This window comes from Doryrhamphus excisus, chromosome 7 (genome assembly GCF_030265055.1).
Source record: "Doryrhamphus excisus isolate RoL2022-K1 chromosome 7, RoL_Dexc_1.0, whole genome shotgun sequence".
In the NCBI taxonomy this organism is placed as follows: domain Eukaryota; kingdom Metazoa; phylum Chordata; class Actinopteri; order Syngnathiformes; family Syngnathidae; genus Doryrhamphus; species Doryrhamphus excisus.
Genome location: NC_080472.1, coordinates 19,563,517 through 19,588,073, shown reverse-complemented (window position 1 = coordinate 19,588,073; position 24,557 = coordinate 19,563,517). Strand labels below are relative to the sequence as shown.

The window sequence follows — 24,557 nt, the reverse complement described above, 5'->3', positions numbered from 1 at the left end:
AACAATGCCGGTGTGATAATGATAGAAAAATATCCCATTATCATGCGCTTCTCCTTTTGGCATTCCCAAATCCTTTTCCCGAAGGAGTCAAGCTGTTGAAGTTGGAAATGAGCTTCCCAAAAAAAAGTGTCCAAGATGCTGACACCGGCACTCGCTCGCTGTGATGGCGGTTTTAGTCTTCGTCCTCTTTTTTTTATGTGTGAAGGACAAAACAGCGAAACTCCAAGGCATCCCTCTTCCTCCCTACTCACCCCCCCACCTTCCACCCACTCACCCCCCACCCACCCACACCCCCTCTTCCTCCTCACTCTGCTGCAGCCTCCCCCGGAGCGTCACTTGAGCAGGAGCACCGCACCGAGTCGCATCCGAACTCCTCCCCCGCCCCCTTTCTCTCTCTCACTCGCTCTCTCTCTCTTTCTCCGGTTTGCGCTCCTCCAGCAAGAAGTGCTTCCTCGCCGGGGCATGGCAGGTGCGGCTGCCTGCTCAGAGTGCGCGCTGAGCGGCGTGTTGGGCTCGGGATGACCGGCGTATGCTGATCCAGCTGGAGGTCAGCGTTTGGAGGTCCGGTGCTTGTGTTCTGATCTTTTTGCCTACGGAACCGCCTCCCTCAAGCGGATTTACACCGGACTCGCTTCTTGAGCAGGATTTAAAAGAAGATTTTTATTTTTTTTTGGTAGCTTTTTTGGAGATATAGAGGATTGCTTTGGACGTGCCTCTTGCCATCCGCAGTGCGGCTGCATGCGAAGTGACATCTGCAGGTAAGACCTGTCTTGTAGTGTGTGGAGTGTTTTTTTTTTTTTTTTTGGTTTTTTTTTTCACCCCCCCACGATTATGGCATGGCACCTTGCGGAAGTGGTGCACCTGTTCCAGCTGCTTTTTCTAACCTCCCGCTTGGGCGCTCTTGTCCTTTTTCCGCATGGATTTAATGAAGGTTATTATCACTTCTTGGAAAAGAAAAAAAACCACTTTACAGCACGCTTCCTGAAGCATGTTGTGCATATTTTATAGGCCGGGCTATTCAAGCGTGCCCCCCAAACAAATGCCTCACACTTAGCCTATGAATTATTCCCTCGCCTTTGCAGATGTTTTTCTGATGAATAAACATGCAGGAGTGTTGCCTGGAAACTTAGCTTATCGCAGATTAGACGCGTTTTAAACTATAATCAAAGTCCTTGTAAGGTGTCCAAACTGCGGCCGGGGGGCCACTTGCTGCCCGTTGCTCTTTTTTTTATGGACCGGTAGTGTAGTCCCAAAAAAGTTGATTAGCACTAACAATAATGTGTATAGGTTGCACGGCGGTTGAGTGGTTAGCGTGTAGGTTTCACAGCTAGGGGACCCTAGTTCAATTCCACCTCTCTGTGTGGAGTTTGCATGTTCTCCCCGTGGGTTTTCTCCGGGTACTCCCACATTCCAAAAACATGCTAGGTTAATTAGCGACTCCAAATTGTCCATAGGTATGAATGTGAGTGTGAATGGTTGTTTGTCTTTATGTGCCCTGTGATTGGCTGGCTGGCAACCAGTCCAGGGTGTACCTTGCCTCTTGCCCGAAGACATCTGGGATAGGCTCCAGCACCTAAGAATGAATGAATGAATAATGTGCATATAACTTCTGAAAACATTCCAAGTATTTTGAGAGCCTTTAACGCGTCCCGCTGCTAAGGAACGCTGTCCCCGTTGGGGTGGATGCCTTTCTTCTGGAGCAGAAACACGTTTTTTTTTTTTTTTTTTGCTGTCTACCAAGTGTAGGGCTTTGTGTGCGTGTGTTCAAAGCGTGGCTGCAGGGGTTGCTGCATACGTGGTGGTGGTGGGGGGGGGTGGCGCTGTAGGGGTGCTTCAACCACACAACGCACAGAGCATGCCGCTCCGATACGTGACATATAGAACCAGAATATTAGGAACACCTCTCAGCGTGATGCAGTAATACTTCAACTCACACAATTGCTTCTAAAGCTGTGTGGTGTGTGTTTGTAGGAGCAACTCACTTTGACATATGACCCCCCCACCCCCCAAAGCCACCCCCCCACCTCCCACCCCATCTGTCAGCCAGCGTTGTGCTTACAAGAGAGCGTGGCCTTGTCAATATTACGGCCGCTCATAATGCTTCAATCCCTCCCAGAGACAACCTGACTGGAAGTATACGCGTGAAGACTCCGCAGGAAGCGTAACCGATGAAGCGGCGGCGGCGTGTCACCGTGTCACTGAATGATGAGGCTGTGCTGCCCGACCTCAATGGCGCTCTCTGTTTGTTCTGCAGCTCTGACGTGCACGTGTGCGCCAAACATGTCGGGCTTTTCCGGAAACGACTTTCTTCGGGCGTACCGGTTGGCTAATATGTTCGGAAGGTCATGGGGTCAAAGCGCCACCTGTTGATTTGGCATGGCTTCTCATGTATATTGGTCTTTAGTAGGGACATAGAAATGCTATACAATATTAATGACAAAAAAAAAAACAATACATAGCAATGGAAGCTTTTTTAAAAAACAATTTTATACAATTTTAAAATATTTTGACACTTAAGTGGGGAGAAAAAAAAATAAAAAGATCCACTGAAAAATTAATTGTCAATATTTAAATTATTTCAAAATACAATAAAATTATTGTAATGAAATAATAACTAATTAAATAAAAAGAACTGATGTAAAAAAGTAGAAGAATCTAATAAAAATGTTAAACTAAAATAAGTCATTGAAGAATAAATAATGAAATGAGAAAGAAAGAATATTTTTATTCAGTCCAGAAAAATAAAATATACAACATTAAATACATAAAAATAAACAAAGCAATGGAAACGTTTTTTAAAAACAATTTTATGCAATTTTAAAATATTTTGACACTTTAGTGGGGAGAATTTTTTTTTTAAAAATGCCAATGAAAAAATAATTGTCAATATTTAAATTATTTCAAAATACAATAAAATTAGTTTTAATTAATTAATCATTAATTTAATAAAAAGAACTGATGTAAAAAAAGTAGAAGAATTTAATAAAAATGTTAAACTAAAATAAATAAATACCCACGAAAGAATAAAATGCTTACATATACATTGTATTTCCTTAGTGGGGGTGGGAGGGCTAATTAAAAATAAGACATCAAGAAAAAAAATTATAACAATGAACAAGTCAAAAAATTGTGACTCTTTGATGGGAAAAAAATAATATTGAATGATAAAAATACAGATTTTACAGATGTGAACATGCTGTACTACACTTCCCGATCCCGTTCCTGTTCCCGTTCCTGCCTGCAGCGCTCCTCCCGTATCTTGGCACTCAAAGCTGCCAGAAACACCGCTTTATCTGTTTGGGTTCGGGGGACGGGGTGGTGGTGGTGGGGGGGGGGTTCCAATGTCATGGAGTGACCTAGTGAAGGAGACAAGATGGGAATCAAGGAGACAGTGTGGCCTTTTGTGATAAAGTGTCTCTCGGGGGCGAGGGGGCTTCCTGTGATGATGATTCATACGTACGGGGTACGTACGGGGTGTGCGCGTGCTAGCTCTCGAGTCGAGCGTGACATGCGGTAGATTAGTTTTTGTTTCAGAAGATCATCTCTGAGCACACAAACACACGAGCCTGGCGGAGTCTCTGTCTCAGCTCGGAAGTACGCATCAACGCTGATCCATCATGGCGAACGTCAGGTTCTCGCATTACTAGGTAGGGTAGCCACTAGGTAGCGCAACTACGTTCCTTTGACATCGGGATCATTGCCATGACAAAATCCTGTAAATACCCGGCGGGGTACATAGTGGTCATAGACTAGCATGTCATAGACATAGACTATGGTCATAGACTATGGTCATAGACTATGGTCATAGACTAACATCTTATTGAATGGGGAAGTGACTTTAAACTTTGGTCTGGTTTTTAAGTTGGCATCATACTAGTCAAAAGTATGGAGACACGTTCCCGTGTTATTCAATCGGAATGTGTCTTTAAACTTTTGACTGGTACAGGAAATATGTTATACTGTACATACATGACATCACTGTTGTTGTCATCATACACGTCAAAAGTATGGAGACGCTTTCCCATTCTATTCAATTGGAAGGTGTCTTTAAACTTCTGACTGGTACAGGACATCGCTGTCATTCTTATACACGTCAAAAGTATGGAGACAATTTCCCATGTTATTCAATTGGAAGGTGTCTTTAAACTTTTGAGTGGTACATGACATCACTTGTTGTCATCATACAAGTCAAAAGTATGGAGACAGGTTCCCATGTTATTCAATCGGAAAGTGTCTTTATACTTTTGACTGGTACAGGATATCACTGTCATTCTTATAAAAGTCAAAAGTATGGAGACACTTTCCAATGTTATTTATTCGGAAAGTGTCTTTAAACTTTTGACTGGTACAGGACATCATTGTCATTCTTATCATACAAATCAAAAGTATGGAGACACTTTCTCATGTTATTCAATAGGAAAGTGTCTTTAAACTTTTTACTAGTACAGGACATCACTGTCATTCTTATCACACAAGTCAAAAGTATAGAGACACTTTCTCATGTTTTTCTATGTGAAACTGTCTCCAAATTTCTGACTAATACTTTATAATGCAAAGTATACAGTACATGCATGCAATCGGTGTATTTGTCATTGTAGCCAAAAGGCGGTGGTGGGTGTTAGAGGAGCGTGTAAGAAGGGGTCCCCCACCCCTCCCCTCCTCTTCTTCCGCCCCCTCCCCTCAGGATATATCATAGTGTAGCAGCATAATTTTTACATGAGAGATTTAACAAGGCTTGCATGCATCTTCACTATTTTTTTTTTTTTTTTTGTCGATGGGATTTGGAAATGCTTAAATGCGTGTGTGTGTGTGTGTGTGTGAGTGCAATGATTGACTCCCAGCCGGGCTCCAACAATCCCCGCCAAGTACCGGGGAGAAGTTTGTTCCTTTCCTGGAATGAAATGTTTTGATTGCTTTTTTTCTTTCTGGCCCAGACTTTTTTTTTTTTTTTTTTTTTTTACAATTTGGTGGCTGCGGTGAAAGTCAACGTACACGTGGTGAATCTCGCCTAATGCCGGCGATCTCACACATGACACAAAGCGTATGGATCCATAGCATGCGTCAACCTTCCTTTGTTTGCAACCAGCATCATCTCAAGCATCTTGCCTTCCTCATCGTCTCCTCTTTAAATTGCTCCTCCATACGGTGACACGCGCCATTCTTAACGCGTCTCCATGGCGATTGTGCTTTGTGCCAACACATTTTGGGGCGGAAATTGGCCTCAGTCGCCATTGACTTTGGCAGTAAACGACAAATGATGATGTTTGATGGCAGGAACTGGAAACGCACCAATCGGAGACGACGTGATGATGAAGGATGGCTGGGAATTGCTCGCGTGACTTTGATGTTTCCATGTCTTGTTGTCACACAAAAGTGAAAACACCATATTTCATTTTCATGAGACAAAATGTTACAGAATGTTGAGAGGAACAAATCACATTATAACAAGCAGAAAGTACAAAATATACGTAGAAATAAATTAAAAATAGGAAATAGATGACTTACCAGGAAAAGAATCCTAATGTTTTGAGGAAGGATGTCTGGGTTTTTTGTTTTTTTGGGGGGGGGTTGTATTGTAATATTCATAGATAAAAAGTCAATTTTTGTCACAGAAAAAAGCTTTTAATATTATAGAAACATTTTTAAAAGCATTTTTCCTGACAATACTTGCAAAGTTAAATGGTGTAATTTATTATTACTCATTTTGTTATTATTTATTTATTATTGTTATTATTTATTTACCTAGATATTAGTACCAACTTCACTATTTGCTCTTCATTTTTCCAAATATTTCAACTTTTTTTTTTTTTTTTTACATTTTTCAGACTTTTTCTGAACTTTTTCAAAGTTTTTTTTTCTATTAATACTTTGACTTTATTCTTGGAAAGTGACCGCATCTTTTTTTAATATTTATTTTCTTGTTAAATTACCATATTTTCTGGACTATAAGTCGCTCCGGAGTATAAGTTGCACAAGCCCAAAAATGCATAATTAGGTAGAAAAAAAAACAGTCACAGTCCACAAATGGCCTCCAGGCCACACTTTGGACACCACTGACTTACTGTATATACTTTTACTGTATTTATACTGTGGTACCTTGGTTAGCATAATTAACTTGGTTGTTAACCAAATCATAAATCATGTAAATCCAATCAGTGAAAATGTTAACGCTAACCGATGAAAAATTCTGGTGTCAAATTTTTGCGCTAACAAATAGACATGCTAACCGGTACGGACAAATACCAATGTTCTATTGTACTATATTCATCATGTATTACCGTGAAATATTTGTTCATTCATTCATTTTCTACCGCTTATCCTCACGAGGGTCCTTCACGGGGGGTGCTGGAGCCTATCCCAGCTGTCTTGGGGCAAACAACCATTCACACTCTCATTCATACCTATGGGCAATTTGGAGTCACTAATTAACCTAGCATGTTTTTGGAATGTGGGAGGAAACCGGAGTACCCGGAGAAAACCCACGCATTCACGGGGAGAACATGCAAACTCCACACAGAGGGTGGGATTGAACTCGGGTCTCCTAGCTGTGAGTCTGCGCGCTAACCACTCGAACACCGTTGAAATATTTCTTGAAAATCCAAATTATATGCCGGAAAATGGCTGATTTTACTGCTTGTTGTCGAACCCAGTACTACATTGTGGTTTTGTGGACTGTGAAGGTACAGTAGCAGTTATTTTTCACAAGTTGTGAATACGATTTACCTCCTTTCCTCCGCCTTCTACTCCTTTGTGTCCATCTGTTTCGCGTTGTCATGCTAGTTCAGCCAGAGGAGCATTGCTTGTGTCGTTCCGGCCGAGGCCCTGTCGGCCAATCTGGCTGCTGCACAGTTACAAGCTGTGTGTGTGTGTGTGTGTGTGTGTTGGTGAGACCTCCATGTCTTTGGGCAAAGCAATGAGGTACAACTGGTGGAAAATCAAGGCATACAAAAGAAACTCCGTGACGGGGAGAGAGTGGAGTTGGAGGGTGAAGGATAACAATTTGCATGGTCTCACTTGTAGCTGCGAAGGACGGCGGGCCGGGGAAAGAGCTTGTCTGATGTGTTTATGCCACAGGCTTTGACGGCGGCGCTTCCACACATGGCGGCGACAACATCTGAAGGCAGACAAACGAGCCAAGCGAAAAGGGCCTGTAATGGAGTGTAAACCTGAGCGTAAACTCCCTTTTTAAACACCTCCCGGCCTCAACAGATCCACCGCTGGACAGGAAATGTCCTTTTTCCCCAAAACATAGTAATGGTAATGGTTTAATTCCATTTGAACATGCATAAGATTACAATTGAATGCATCACATAATCAGTTCACAGTTCCACATGTCCAAAAGGAGTAGGAAGAAGCAAAGCTTATTAAATCCTACCCCTCCATCTGGTACTTTTACAATCAGTAACTGTTACATTTGTTCACTTCCTGCTTTCCATAATACAGTTTAGATTTTTTTTTAAATAATGTCACTTCATAGTTGGAACAGCTTTATTTTCAGATGTGTAGCGAAGCCTACAGCCGAAGTTTTTTAAATTTAATTTAAATATTTATTATTATTAATATATTATATAATTATTATGATATATGTATAATATATTTATATATTAATATGAATTAAATTATTAATTTATTTTGTGTTTAAAATTTGTTTTACATTTTTTTCACTTCCTGCTTTCCTAATATAGTTTAAGTTTTTTTTATTTAATTTAAATGTTTTTTATTATTATTAACATATTATATAATTATTATGATATATGTATAATATATTTTTATATTAACATGATTTAAATTATTAATTTATTTTGTGTTTACATTTTTTTTTCACTTCCTGCTTTCCTAATATATATATTTTTTTAAATTTTTAGTTGTAGTTGTAGTTTTAATTTTAATTTTAATTTTAATTTTAATTTTAATTTTAATTTTAATTTTAATTTTAATTTTAATTTTAATTTTAATTTTAATTTTAATTTTAATTTTAATTTTAATTTTAATTTTAATTTTAATTTTAATTTTAATTTTAATTTTTACATCCAAAAGTATACATACCAAAGTACGAGGTATATATATATAGATAGATATATATATAGCACATTATGACTGGTTCAAGACCCTTCATCTTGCTAATTAATCTCTGAAATCCGACGGTGAGAAGATACCACGATGAAATGAAGGGGGTGTCGTGCTCTGCTAGCTCAAATGTTTAAATATTTGTGGTATAAAAAGATTACATTTATATGTGTTTATTTAAATATATATTAGAATAGGATGTAATTATTATGGAATTCATGATAATGTGATGATAATTTGGGACGTTTGCGTTAAGGATTTAGGAGTTCCTTCATCAAGTGGGACGTCCCAGACTGTGGTAGCATAAGATTTGTGGTTTTAGCGAACAATACGAGGAAGGACTAAAGTAAGAAAAACAATTTAGCTGACCTCCTCCTTCCAGATGTGCAATCTTTAAGACTCTTCTAATAATCTGGATTATAAAGGGGGGGGGGTGGGGGGCTGTAACACTGTAATCCACACTTTGCTTCTTCCGGCCATCCAAATCAAGCCGTGTGCAGACGTGATGTATGATGGATGACAACAAGGCGAGGGTGGTGGTGGTGTTGGGGGGGGGGGGGTGTATTGTAAACAAACAGGATTCCTAATAAAGCAGCAGGACTTGAACACGTTTGCATGGAGAAGTGAAACATTTCATTCTAATCAAAGCATAAAGCATTGTTAATGATCCCATCCTTGGCTGGGTGGGGGGGTCGGGGGCGGTGGTGGGGCGGCTAAACCCTTAATCTCGGAGGTCAAGTCCGTTAGCAACAAAGATTGGGCGTCAGATAGGTCACTAGCATCAATAAGGATGTTATTTGGAATGTCGCTGGAATTTTGGTTCATGATGTGGTGAGTTCACGGACCGCTGGATTTTGCTAATATGCACCTAAGTTGAGGATGGGGGGGGGTGGAAATGTGAGTTAGTTGTTCTCGCCCTGTCCCCTCGGGATGTCTCTGACGGGACTTGTCTCGACTTGGATCATGACTTCCTTCGGGGTGGGTGCGTGTCTCGGCGTCCTCCTGTGTTGGACTCTTACACACACACACACACACACACACACACACACACGCTTATAGCAAGAGAGGCACAATAGTGATTAATGAAGTCCAATATGGCCGCATAGACTCACTCAAGCCTGTTTTGTGTTTTCATTGGATGATCATCATTTTTGTTGTGAAATGAATTACGCAATCACTGTACTGGATAAGTTGGCAGAACACTGACAAAGTGATGCTCCATATCAGTGGCGTCATTAGGCCTATTTTAGTCCCCCTAAAATGTTCTTAAGACCCTCAAAATAATTTGATATTTTTTTATAGATTTTTTTTTATTTTTCAAGATTTTTAAAATTTTTTTATAGATTTTTTTTAAACAAAAAAATCTCTGACAAATTTCATATAATAGGGCAAAAGCAGGCTAATACTAACCTACTACTACTACTACTAGTAGTAGTAGTAGTAATAATCAGAATAAGAATAATTCAGCACCCCGAAGTAATTTGATATTTTATATTGAATTATTTTCAATTTTTTACAAAAAAAATCTCAGACAAACAACCATTCACACTCACATTCATACCTATGGACAATTTGGAGTCGCCAATTAACCTAGCATGTTTTTTTGGAATGTGGGAGGAAACCGGAGTACCCGGAGAATCATCGAGGATGGGATTGAACTCGGGTCTCCTAGCTGTGAGGTCTGCGCGCTAACCACTCGACCGCCGTGCAGCCTAGTATTATTATTATTAGTAGTAGTATTATTAGTATTATTATAAAGATTCAGGATTGAAATGAAAGCAGGGGGATAAAGGAAGCCCAAACTTTTAATCTAATTATTTTAATCTAATTAATTCTCATACTTTTCCTAACTGCAAGACTAGCATGATGACCAGAGATCTACGTTCCAATCATAAACTGTATAAGGTTCCGAAAATATTTTGACAGGTCAATAACACTCAATAGTTTATTACTTATAACCTTATAAATATTTTTTTTAATTGTGCAATAAATATTTTACAATAAAAATAATGTAAAAAAAATAATATTTGCAAAAATGAATCATATTTTGAATGACCTCTCATGGCCCACACTTTGGGAATCACTGCTTTGTTTGGCTCCTCTCAACGAGCAGCGGGTCCTATTGTGTGTTCACCATTACGATGACATATTAGACGATATTAGAAACGGCAACACATGATGAAATGCGGCATCGGGATTTGAACTGGAGAGAGATTTGGATGAGGAAAAAGACATTTGGATGAATGAGGGGAGAGCTGGAAGGGATGATGGGGAACAGAGGGAAGACGTGTCGGGACTTAGGATGATTCTGCAGCTGATTTGTCTGCACGGCCCCCCCTTGCATCCTCGCATCCTCGCATCCTCGCATCCTTGCATCCTTGCATCCTTGCATCCTTGCATCCTTGCATCCTTGCATCCTTGCATCCTTGCATCCATCTTATCTCGCCGTTTATGACAACAATACATTGAAAATGTCTTATAGTTCACATCTTATTCATAAACTTGGCTCTCTTAGGAACGAGGAGGCAACGTTTTGGGGCAGAGTAGCGTGTTTTGCTAGCAAAACATTCCGCGGATGTCGATAAAATCCATGGGGATCTCGTAGTTGGATGTCTTCCTGTCTGCACCCACTTTTTTTTTTTTTTTTTTAACGGTGCTGACAGTAATCCACGCCGCTGATCCGCATCTTGACGTAGCGTCCTTCTCCCGTCCTTCCATCCTCGCGTCCTTCCTAAGAGGACTTCCATCTGTTCCTTTCGCTCTGGTGTCAGAACCCATCACTCAATTCTCATTTATGTGTGCCAGTGATAAACGAGGCTTTCATTTCTTGGTTAGAATATTATATATTAATACATTTTTATTCATATTTTGACTTTATTTTTGCAAAATTACAGCTTATTTTCACCCTTTTTTTAAACTTTTTTTTGTAAATGTTGTTCTTCTAATTATGACTTTATTCCCTTTATATTTAAATTTCCCACAATATCTTGTGCCAAAATATTTTCCCTAAATTTCTCATGATACAATAAAAATATAAAAAAAAATATTATTCTTAAATATTTCAACTGTTACTAAAATTTCCCTGAATTTCTCATAATACAATAAAAATATTTTAAAAAAATATTATTTTTAAATATTTCAACTGTTACTAAAATTTCCCTAAATTTCTCATCATACAATAAAAATATTTTTTTATTATTATTTTCAAATATTTCAACTGTTACTAAAATTTTCTCATTTGTGACATTATTTTTCCTCTTATTACGAGCTAGTTTTTTTATTGCGACAATTTATTTTTATTAATATTTTGACTTTATTTTTGCAAAATTACAGCTTATCCCCCCCCCTCCTTTTTTTTAAACTTTTTTTTGTAAATTTTGTTCTCCTAATTATGGAAACTAAACTATTAGCTACTATTAGAGCACTCCAGGCATGAAATAACACCCCTATAGTGGCACATTGCTCAACTCAATACTGCTAGCTTGCGAGCTAAGAAATCTTCAAATTGATTATTTGTAACTTTAAGAAACCAAAAAAACATACCACTTCCACACGGAATGGGAGGAGAACTTGTTTCCACACTATAATGCATGCGGTGTTAAGGTAGTGTCACGTAAGCTAATGTCTCATCAATGCCGCCTCGTGACCACAGTATTACATAGAGTATCACTTGTATTGCAATATGTTTAGAGTAATACTAGACCATTTATTCATTTAAAATAAAAATTTATATCGAGGCAAAATTCTGGCATCAATTTTTGCCGTTAACCGAAAAACGGGTTGAACTCGGGCGTACGCTAACCACAACCTCATGAAAAAGTCTATTGTGTCAGTGGGTGTTTGTATACGTGGAATCCGTTTGATTGTCAGGATTCTTCTTCCAAGGTCGTTTTGATCCTCCAACCAAGCTTTGCCTTTCGCTGCGGTCAAGGTCACCACAACACTCTCTCACATCGTCTGGCACCTTCATCTCTCTCCGCCTTCGCCTCCTTTGTCCTCTTTTTTTTTCCATTCCTAGTAGCTGCTGAATGTCGTTGCGATACGGCGAGAGCTGGCTTTGTTATGACCGCGGCCTCTCGGGAGTGAACCGGAGCGCCGCCGCTGCTCCGGATCCCAGTTATCATGCCGTGCTTCTTTTATTGTGAAGGAACAGCATGGCCGTGTCATCACTTTATCACCTCATTTAATTAAGTTAGCTTTGCCGCAGTACATACATACTAGGTTATCACATGGTTTGTCTGGTATCAGGCCAGGTATCATACCCGTGTAGTACATACTACTGGGAACTCAAAGGATGTACTTTGATATTTTATAAAGCAACACATGTAGATTTGCTAAGAACTTATATATACTTCAAGGAAATGTTCATCTTAGCTTTGTCATATTTGTGCTTCTTATTAGTGTGAGTCCCCCTCCCCATTAAATAAAATATTTCTTCTTAAATAAATTTGAAATGTAAATGTTATTATTTGTTTTCCCACAATATCTTGTGACTAAATATTTTCCCAAAATTTCTCATCATACAATAAAAATATTTTTTTGAATTATTATTATTTTTTAAATATGTCAACTCTTACTAAAATTTGTGACATTAATTTTTCTCTTATTATTAGTTAGTTTTTATATTGCGAAGAACACAATTTATTTTTATTAATATTTTGACTTTATTTTTGCAAAATTACAGCTTATTTCCCCCCCTTTTTTTTAAACTTTTTCTGTAAATTTTGTTCTCCTAATTATTACTTTATTCTCATAATATTTTCACTTTATTCCCTAAATTTATTTAGGGAATAAAATTTATATACATTTATTTCCCTAAATTTCTCATAATACAATAAAGATATTTTTTAATTATAATTTTTTAATATTTCAACTGTTACTAAAATTTTCTTATTTGTGACATTATTTTTTCTCTGAGTTAGTTTTTATATCGCAAAGAACACAATTTATTTTTAATTAATATTTTGACTTTATTTTGCAAAATTACAGCTTATTTTACCCCCTTTTTTTTTAAAAACTGTTTTTTGTAAATTTTGTTCTGCTAATTATGACTTTATTCCCATAATATTTTCACTTTATTCTCGGAAGATTATAACCTTTTCCATAACCTAAATATTTTTTTAAATAACATCTTTTTCTTCAATAAAATTGCGTTATTTTTCCTCATTATTCTCATAAAATGCCAACTTTTTTCTCTTAATATTTAGCCTTTAGTCTATAGTTATTAGCTACTGCTAATTCTAACATTTTAGCATTTTTTTTGTTAGTATTTTAGGGTTAGGGTTAGGGTTACCTCAGATACCTGGTAGCAGGAAGCAGCCCGGTATAGTTTATGTCGACATGCAGAATGTCACATGTTTGCATCCTGTAAATGACCTCTTGACAAATCAGCAGGATCATTTCTGCCAGCGCCAGCATTTCCTCCCTAATTGTTGTCCTCCTGGAAAATAAGTCCTCGGTGCTTTATGTGCACGAGCTGCTGCGTCAAAGAGAAAGTGAAGCAGTCAGCAGGTGATGCGTCCTATTGGGAGACCACGGAGAAATCGCCAAAGGTTGCAAATTGCCGCTCTTGAGGGTAGAATCAATTATAGAAGGCGGTGAACAGGCGTCCATGCGGGGAGATGGTTCAGAGCCATGCTGATTATCTCCTTTGAGACCTTATCTTCTCTCCTTGATCCATACATTGTGTTGGTTTCCTTGTCTTCTTCCAGGTGGAGGCCTGGAAGATAATGCCCTCCGTCTCCAGAGAGGCTTGATCTTGTGGACTGTACCTCCTCGTATCCGCTCATCACCGCAGCTATGGCGTCCCACGCCAGGACACAGACCTGTTTTTTTTTATGCTGCTTCCTATCCACCTCGGCGCCCCTCGTGGCGCCAAAAACGATGCCCCGAGCGCCGCAGGGTCACGTATCCGGCTCCCAAGTCATCACGGCGTCCATCGAGGAGGAGGAATATGCGTCGTTTCGCGCCGAGAACCCCGAGTGGACATTTAACCATTTGGCGGTGGACTATCGCAACGGCAATGTTTACCTGGGAGCCGTTAATCGAATCTATAAACTGTCGCCGGGCTTGGAGGTGCAGGTTTCGCACCAAACCGGCCCGGATGAGGACAACCGAAAGTGCTACCCGCCCCGCATCGTCCAGCCTTGCAGTGAGCCGCTCACGCTCACCAACAACGTCAACAAGATGCTGCTGATGGACTACCGGGAAAACCGGCTGCTAGCTTGCGGAAGCCTCTACCAGGGCATTTGTAAACTCCTACGCCTGGATGATCTCTTCAAGCTTGGAGAACCCTTCCACAAGAAGGAACACTACCTCTCTGGCGTCAATGAGAGCGGTTCCGTGTTTGGCGTCATCGTATCTTACGGTAACGCGTCCCCGGATATGCTCTTTGTAGCCACGGCGGTGGACGGCAAGCCGGAATACTTCCCCACCATCTCCAGTCGAAAATTGGCCAGGAATTCTGAGGAGGATGGGATGTTCGCTTACGTCTTCCATGATGAGTTTGTGGCCTCCATGATTAAGATCCCGTCAGACACGTTCACCGTCATACCAGACTTTGACATCTATTACATTTACGGCTTTGCCAGCGGCAACTTTGTTTACTTCCTGACGTTGCAGCCTGAAATGGGGGGCGGCCCCACTACCGGGTCCTCGTCGGCAGGTAGAGAGCAGGTCTACACTTCCAAGATAGTCCGCCTCTGTAAAGCAGACACCGCTTTTAACTCCTATGTGGAGGTGCCCATCGGGTGCGTCAGCGGCAACGTGGAGTATCGACTCCTGGAGGCGGCGTACCTATCCAAAGCCGGCGCCAACTTGGCACGGTCGCTGGACGTTGCGCCGGACGACGACGTCCTGTTTGCCGTGTTCTCCAAGGGACAGAAGAGGCGTCCTCGGCAGGAATCCCAGGACTCTGCATTGTGCGTGTTTTCCCTGCGGAAGATCAACGAGAAGATCAAGGACAGGCTGCAGTCCTGCTACAAGGGCGAGGGCACCTTGGACCTGGCTTGGCTCAAGGTCAAAGACATTCCCTGCAGCAGCGCGGTGAGTACCACCATTGGTTTTTACGATCTGCATAGTTGTGGTACGACACATTAGCTGGCCTAAGGGGAGCATGTGCTGATTGAACAATAGGGGTCACAGGATTGACCCCTGGGGAACCCCACAGGTCATAGCCATTTGGTCTGAGACACAGTTACCAGTTCTAAAAAAGTACTTCCTGTTCTAGGACTAGTTTAGAGCAGTACCAGAGATTGGCGTAGTTGTGGTATGACACATTAGCTGGCCTAAGGGGAGCATGTGCTGATTGAACAATAGGGGTCACAGGATTGACCCCTGGGCAACCCCACAGGTCATAGCCATTTGGTCTGAGACGCAGTTACCAGTTCTAAAAAAGTACTTCCTGTTCTAGGACTAGTTTAGAGCAGTACCAGAGATTGGCGTAGTTGTTGTACGACACATTAGCTGGCCTAAGGGGAGCATGTGCTGATTGAACAATAGGGGTCACAGGATTGACCCCTGGGGAACCCCACAGGCCATAGCCATTTGGTCTGAGACACAGTTACCGGTTCTAAAAAAGTACTTCCTGTTCTAGGACTAGTTTAGAGCAGTACCAGAGATTGTCGTAGTTGTGGTACGGCACATTAGTTGGCCTAAGGGGAGCATGTGCTGATTGAACAATAGGGGTCACAGGACTGACCCCTGGGGAACCCCACAGGTTATAGCTATTTGGTCTGAGACACAGTTACCAGTTCTAAAAAAGTACTTCCTGTCCTAGGACTAGTTTAGAGCAGTACCAGAGATTGGCCCCCAGTTTTCTAACCTCTGCAATAAGGGGGAGGGTAGGGTGTTGTTTTCCTGCTTTTGTGGTGTATTGTTTGACTCCAGGTAAGTGTCTGTTTTATCACAAGCTGCCTGCCTTTCTTGTGTGGGTTCAGGTTCCATCTCATTATGATGCAATGTGATGTTTTTATCCACTCAGCGGAGTCCAAAGCGCAGCCAAAATGATTATGATTCCATTCCGCTCTAACGGCATTACAAATTCAGTGATTCACTTCATTTCTTTTTTTTTTTCCACACGCACAGACAGTGTCTAAAAAAAAAAAAGAAAAAAGAATGGTTAAAAAGCGTTTTTCTTCCTCTAAGTTAATAAAAGCAACCATCCCCGAGAAGGAGACCAAATTACCTTCTGTCATACGGCTAAATGTCCCTTTGCTAAAAGAACCACAGGACATTAACAGTAGTGATGCAAAATGTGTTTCTTAGGAATATATGCCCAACGTTTGAGGGCTGAATAAAGTACAATACAAAGACAAATTATACACAACTACTATGTGTCATATAATTCATTGACTTAAGTAATGACTGTTCAGCACAGGAAAAAGTACCATTTAAATACATTTTTAGGTACAGTAATCCCTCATTTATCACTGTAAAGTCGCCCTTTGAATACATTTTTATGTACAATAATCCCTCATTTATCACTGTAAAGTAGCCCTTTAAATAAATCTTTATCTACAGTAATCCCTCATTAGTCACTGTAAACAGCAATCCCTCGGTTATCACTATAAAGTAGCCCTTTAAATACATTTTTATGTACAGCAATCCCTCATTTATCACTGTAAAGTAGCCCTTTAAATACATTTTTGTTTGCAGTAATCCCTCATTTAGCACTGTAAAGTAGCCCTTTAAATAAATTTTATGTGCAGTAATCCCTCATTCATCACTGAAAAGTAGCCCTTTAAATACATTTTTATATAAAGCAATCCCTCGGTTATCACTGTAAAGTAGCCCTTTTAGTACATTTTTACATTAGTACAGTAATCCCTCATTTATCACTGTATTAGCCCTTAAAATTTATGTACAGTAATCCCTCATTTATCACTGTAAAGTAGCCCTTAAAAAAATAATGTGCAGCAATCCCTCTTTTATCACTGTAAAGTATCCATTTAAATACAGTTTTATGTACAGCAATCCCTCATTTATCACTGTAAAGTAGCCCTTTAAATACATTTTATGTGCAGTAATCCCTCATCACTGTAAAGTAGCCCTTTAAAAACATTTCATGTACAGCAATCTCTCATTTATCACTGTAAAGTAGGCCTTTAAATACATTTTTATGTACAGCAATCCCTCATTTATCACTGTAAAGTAGCCCTTTGGTTTCAGACCCGATTGTGATAAGTGAATTTACATGAAATAGGATTTCTTACTTATGAATGAATTGGAGCATCCAAAACCTGTGTAGGCCCCTCTAAATATGGCCTTTTGAGCCCTCTAGACAAATAATAGCACCCCTATAGTCACTTTTACACTCCAATGACCCAATACAGTAGACACAATAAGAAAATAAACAATTTAAAACATAAATAAGACGCAATAGAGTGAAACCATGAAATTTGTCGAGGGATTCCTCCGGTACCGTAATATTTCTTCGTCAGCAAGTGTGATACAACGGTAAACTCACACGTTCAAGGTCATATTTCAGACTTGAATCAATACTTTCGTGACCTTAGCTGTGTACTATGGCAAGACTCGACGTAAATCTGCAACTACGTCACATGCACCGTTGTCTACGGCTTGAGGGTCGGATAAATCATACCCGACGCTGAGCTGTCAGCTGGGAGGGGAAGTGTGTGTGTGAGGGAGAGAGAGAGAGCGAGAGAGAGAGGGCGCCCGCTGAGGTTAGCGCCGTGGAATGATGCCATTTCAGCACGCGCCACCGTATCATCGCTGCCACCGCATGAATTAAACCCTGTAGAAGAAGAACAGGAGGCGGTGGACTCTGCAGGATATAAATCACCCACGTACACACACACACACATGTACACACACGTACACACACACACCAGAAAGCTGTAAGAAATGGTGCTTTAAATAACCAAGCTTTTGATCAAATAAATTATGAAACAAATGCAATCAATGAAAGGTTCAAAACCAAATTAGCATGGTCCAAGCAACACATGAAGGGTATAAAACAATACCATAAACCATAAAAACATGAATTTCCATGTCGATAACAAGACCACTAATCCCTCATTTATCACTGTAAAGTAGCCCTTTCAATACATTTATGTACAGCAATCCCTCATTTATCACTGTAAAGTAGCCCTTTAAATACGTTTTTATGTACAGTAATCCCTCATTTATCACTGTAAAGTAGCCCTTTAAATAATTTTTTATATACAGCAATCCCTCATTTATCACTCTAAAGTAGCCCTTTAAATATATTTTTATGTACAGCAATCCCTCATTTATCACTGTAATGTAGCCCTTTTAGTATATTTTTATTTACAGCGATCCCTCATTAATCACTGTAAAGTAGCCCTTTAAATACATTTTTATGTACAGTAATCCCTCATTTATCACTGTAAAGTAGCCCTTTAAATACATTTTTATGTACAGCAATCCCTCATTTGTCACTGTAATGTAGCCCTTTAAATATATTTTATGTACAGTAATCCCTCATTTATCACTGTAAAGTAGCCTTTTAAATAATTTTTTTGTACAGTAATCCCTCATTTATCACTGTAAAGTAGCCCTTTAAATACATTTTTTGTACAGCAATACCTCATTTATCACTGTAATGTAGCCCTTTCAATACGTTTTTATGTACAGCAATCCCTCATTTATCACTGTAAAGTCCTGTAAAGACCACTACACTGCATAATTATTACAGCGCATCTGACAGACAAGCACTGTAGTATTAAACGGGTTTTTGACTTTTCATTAGTTGAGTTTGCTGATGTTGTTTTGGCGTGGTTGGGCCGACTGTAGCCTCTTTCGATTTTGCACCGAAGACGTATTTTATTGAACAGCTCATTTTTGTGCAAACGCCATCCGGGTGAATGTTATGTAACGGTTTTAACAATTGAATAAATAAAGTTTGCACAGCGCTGTAGCTAGTTAGCCTCCAGTGAATCTCATATGTTCATGGCCTCTGCTAAAGGTCGGTTAGCCGGGATTGGAGGTACCCAAAAAGGTTGCCGATCATGTGTACATGGGGGTGTGTTCATGGTCCGTGCGTCTTGGAATGCAAATAGCCTAGTAAACACTATCACCCCAAACATTAGACGCGTCCCAATCTGCATAAAAATGTTTTTCAAGTAGTCGTGCCAATCACGCCTTTAAAGCAACGCCAGTGATTCCTCCAGTTTATCATCCCGGGCCTCGCTTCAATAAATCCAACCCCCGGCCATCTGACGGCACTTTTGATTAATCCGCTGCCTCCGATTAGGCGGCGGCAGATTGCGGCGGCCATTACGTCTGACTGTGCTCAGTGTTTACCTTGATTAAATCCACCCAAGATGAGTCGAGGTTCAGCGTGGACGTTTTGTATACGTGTCATATGAACATATATCGCTGTAATATTTCATAGCTGTTATTTTGTCATGGTAAAAGCTTCAAGCGCTACTTAAGTTTAATGTAAACTTACATCATCATTGCGATACGTATTTCGGGATCATAACGGAGATGACGGATGATGATAATTCAGCATGAGCGATCATCATCATCATCCAGACTGTTCCAGAGGATTTTGGTGATTGGATAATGTTCACAGCGTGAAGTAATAATCCTCGATCAGATTAACAATAAAACCATTCTTTCGCTTGTGATTATTCCTTTTTTTTTTTGAAGCCAGTATATCAGATAATGAGAAGAAGCATTTTAAGTGACTTAGCGACGGGGATAAATCATTTCATCCTCGTTTTGCATGACACAATCAGCTCTCGGAGACGACCCCGGGACGAGGATGCGTCCGTTTTCTCCCCACAAACACCCACCATGCTTGGCCGAGCCGTATAATGCACGCTCGACAGTATGAGCCCGCCCATAGATCATTGCCGAGTGTCGCGTGACCTATAAAAGCGTTGCCTGCACTTTACATGTTCGCTCGGTCAGCAGAAAAAAAAAAAAAAAGAACCCAACAAAACACAGAGGTCCTAAGAAATGGACCCTCTTTGATTCATGACACCCCCCTTATCATAAAAACAGCCATCCCTTCCTCTCTCTCGGTGCTATTCGACTTTCACAGCCCCTTAACTTTGCATGCCAGCAGGCCGCGGCCGTCCGCTCATCCCCGCCGCTAATGATCATTAATTACACGTCATTAACCGACACGCCACGGGCTATTCTCTCACATTCGTCATGTGGATCACGGCGTTCACGTTCTTGACTCGCTGCCATTAATTCGATTGTTCTAGTCTTTGAGTCTCCATCCCTGCCAGCGCGGGATTCGTCCCGCTCCGTTCCGCCCTTCTTCATGTCACCAGAAGTTCAGCGTTTCCCACTGGGCTGCAATGCTCTTCATCCAAGTTGGGAGACCAGTTGAAATATGTCACAGTAATCCCTCATTTATCACTGTAAAGTAGCCCTTTGAATTCATTTTTATGTACAGTAATCCCTCTTTTATCACTGAAAAGTTGCCTTTTAAATACATTTTTATGTACAGTAATCCCTCTTTTATCACTGAAAAGTTGCCTTTTAAATACATTTTTATGTACAGTAATCCCTCGTTTGTCACTGTAAAGTTGCCTTTTAAATACATTTTTATGTACATCAATCCCTCGTTTATCACTGTAAAGTTGCCTTTTAAATACATTTTTATGTACAGTAATCCCTCTTTTATCACTGTAAAGTTGCCTTTTAAATACATTTTTATGTACAGTAATCCCTCGTTTGTCACTGTAAAGTAGCCCTTTGAATAAATTTGTATGTACAGTAATCCCTCATTTATCACTGTAAATTAACCCTTTGAATACATTTTATGTACAGCAATCACTCATTCAGCACTGTAAAGTAGCCCTTTAAATACATTTTTACGTACAGTAATCCCTCGTTTATCACTGTAATGTAGCCCTTTAAATTTATTTTTATGTACAGCAATCCCTCATTCATCACTGTAAAGTAGCCTTTTGAATACTTTTTTATGTACAGTAATCCCTCATTCATCACTGTAAAGTATCCCTTTAAATAATTTTTCATGTTCAGTAATCCCTCATTTATCACTGAAAAGTAGCCCTTTGAATACATTTTTATGTACAGTTATGCTAGGTTAATTGGCGACTCCAAATTGTCCATAGGTATGAATGTGAGTGTGAATGGTTGTTTGTCTATATGTGCACTGTGATTGGCTGGGATAGGCTCCAGCACCCCCCGCGACCCTTGTGAGGAAAAGCGGTAGAAAATGAATGAATGAATTAGTGTAAAAGTGACTATAGGGGTGTTATTTCATGCCTAGAGGGCTCTAATCATCTATTTAGAGGGTCGTAAACTGGTTTTCGATGGTCCTAACTACAAAAAATACTTCCATTTATGTAACTGCCGTAAAATAGATGGAGGGATGGTGTAAGTTACGCGTGCATAGTACACATCGACATGCCGAACGTAACATAGGCCAATGGATGTAAACGATCGATCGCATTTCGCATTTTTGTTTCGACGACTCAGTCTGGGCCACATCCACAGGAAGTAAAAGGCTACTTCATTAATTAACAACCCCCCCACACCCACTCCACTTCATCCACTCCCATCCACATCCACATATCCGGCTTCTCGCTGGCTAATTAAATCAGCATACATGATCGCACTTGCAAAAGGTCAGCATTCATCACAATATCATTAGCGTGTGATTCGTCTGGTGTCTGGCCTGAGCTTTTATTCTACCCTTTTTTACCAAATATCAGACGTTGCTATGCAAGACCCCCCCCTCCCCTTGCATGTCGCTGCCCTTTGAGCCTTCGACACATCCCGAGCATGAATCAAGACTCATCAAGGCTAGCAGTAAAACAAAGTATGCTTCTATTCTGCACGGTGTCACAATGTGGCAAAACATTGGATTCATTAGCTATTATTGCTTGACTGACAGCAGAAAAGGAGTTAAGGAGCCGCAATAAGGAATAATGTTGTTGCACGGAATAGCATATTATTACAATGAAGGCTAATCCCTTTTAGTCAGGACAGTTCTGCCAATCTCCGTGACAAGTCAGCAATTTGGCACAGTGGGGAAACGCTATACTATCTAATTATATACTTTCAAAGACAGGAAAGCTTCAATCTCACCAGCGGGCGAAAAGCCGCCTGGTCTTGTTAGTGCGAATCCTAACCAGAGCAGACCGAAGTCATCACATCTGTAAAGTGTCGAATCATTTTCGGGTGAAAGGGGACAGGAAATGGAGTCTTTTGGAAGCGGTAAGAGCGAGAGCGCCAACATGAAATGAAATTCTCGCCACGCTTTAATATATGTCATTAACTTATGCCAACGGAACCCTTCTCTTTCTAGCCGCTCTGTGTACGTATATCTGCTGATATGTACAGTAATCCCTCATTTATCACTGTAAAGTAGCCCTTTAAATGCATTTTATGTACAGCAATCCCTCATTTATCACTGTAAAGTAGCCCTTTGAATAAATTTTTATGTACAGTAATCCCTCATTCACCACTGTAAAGTAGCTTTTTGAATACATTTTATGTACAGCAATCCCTCATTTATCACTGTAAAGTAGCCCTTTAAATACATTTTTACAGAGTCATCACATCTGTAAAGTGTCGAATCATTTTCGGGTGAAAGGGGACAGGAAATGGAGTCTTTTGGAAGCGGTAAGAGAGAGAGCGGCAACATGAAATGAAATTCCCGCCACGCTTTAATATATGTCATTAACTTATGCCAACGGAACCCGAGCCCTCGTCGCAGATTAGGCCGTACATCAGAGAGCGTCGGCCAGCCCCGATCGCTTTCAGTCGCCGCTAATCGTCCCTTCTCTTTCTAGCCGCTCTGTGTATATCTGCTGATATGTACAGTAATCCCTCATTTATCACTGTAAAGTAGCCCTTTAAATGCATTTTATGTACAGCAATCCCTCATTTATCACTGTAATGTAGCCCTTTGAATAAATTTTTATGTACAGTAACCCCTCATTTATCACTGTAAAGTAGCCTTTTAAATATATTTTTATATACAGCAACCCCCCATTTATCACTGTAAAGTAGCCTTTTAAATATATTTTTATATACAGCAACCCCCCATTTATCACTGTAATGTAGCCCTTTGAATACATTTTTATGTACAGTAATCCCTCATTTATCAATGTAAAGTAGCCCTTTAAATGCATTTTTATGTACAGCAATCCTTCATTTATCACTGTAATGTAGCCCTTTGAATACATTTTTATGTTCAGTAATCCCTCATTTATCACTGTAAAGTAGCCTTGTAAATAGATTTGTATGTACAGCAATCCCTCATTCATCACTGTAAAGTAGCCCTTTGAATATTTTTTTATGTACAGTAATCCCCCATTTATCACTGTAATGTAGCCCTTTGAATACATTTTTATGTACAGTAATCCCTCATTTATCACTGTAATGTAGCCCTTTGAATACATTTTTATGTACAATAACCCCTCATTTATCACTGTAATGTAGCTCTTTGAATAAATATTTATGTACATTAATCCCTCATTTATCACTGTAAAGTAGCCCTTTAAATGCATTTTATGTACAGCAATCCCTCATTTATCACTGTAAAGTATCCCTTTGAATAAATTTTTATGTACAGTAATCCCTCATTCACCACTGTAAAGTAGCTTTTTGAATACATTTTATGTACAGCAATCCCTCATTTATCACTGTAAAGTAGCCCTTTAAATACATTTTTACAGAGTCATCACATCTGTAAAGTGTCGAATCATTTTCGGGTGAAAGGGGACAGGAAATGGAGTCTTTTGGAAGCGGTAAGAGCGAGAGCGGCAACATGAAATGAAATTCCCGCCACGCTTTAATATATGTCATTAACTTATGCCAACGGAACCCGAGCCCTCGTCGCAGATTAGGCCGTACATCAGAGAGCGTCGGCCAGCCCTGATCGCTTTCAGTCGCCGCTAATCGGCCCTTCTCTTTCTAGCCGCTCTGTGTATATCTGCTGATCCCACCCCCCCACCTACCCCCCGCCCAATCCGCGCACGATCCAGAAGAAGGCTCGCTTTGTGCTGGCGCTGGCAGGCGCACACAAGCCGAAAGATGGATACGGCCGGGGGTGACCTGATTCTGCCTCGGTTGCCTGGCCCGGGTCCAAGTATAGTGTTGTCGCCTGGCTCGTTCTCTGTGGGGAGGAAGGATGCTTATTCTTTGCTTTTGCCGCTGCGCCGGCTTAGGGCTGCCGTTCGGTTCTCACTTTGGCACCGCTGGAGGAGGTGGGCCGGGGGCACGGCCCGATGGCCACATCGTCTCGTTATGGAAGAACCAGAATGGCACCGCTCCTTCAATGTTCTTCATGATAGCCAAGACATTTGACATCGTAGAAATTGCAGGAATTGAATTCCAAGGCGACATTTGTGAGTAAATCTTCCTGTGGTTCCCCAACTTTATTGCAGGGCACCAATTTGGAGATGAATTGGTTGAATAATTAAAAAAAAAACACAACTCCAAAGATCACAAAAAACCCCACCCCCACCCAGTTCAGTAATCCCTCGTTTATCACTGTAAAGTAGCCCTTT

General features: G+C 40.3%; 1 protein-coding gene across 3 annotated transcripts in view; it reads left to right on the top strand.

Moving 5' to 3' along the window:
• Nucleotides 1-357: 357 nt before the first annotated feature.
• The window catches only part of plxna4 (plexin A4), a 171,808-nt gene continuing 147,608 nt past the window's right edge, over nucleotides 358-24,557 (top strand). For all 3 annotated transcript variants that reach the window (XM_058078395.1, XM_058078396.1, XM_058078397.1), the window contains exons 1-2: nucleotides 358-758; nucleotides 13,779-15,111. In XM_058078395.1, coding sequence (XP_057934378.1) covers nucleotides 13,867-15,111 — 1,245 coding nt within the window. In that variant the 5' untranslated portion in view covers nucleotides 358-758; nucleotides 13,779-13,866. The remainder of the gene's footprint in view (nucleotides 759-13,778; nucleotides 15,112-24,557) is intronic.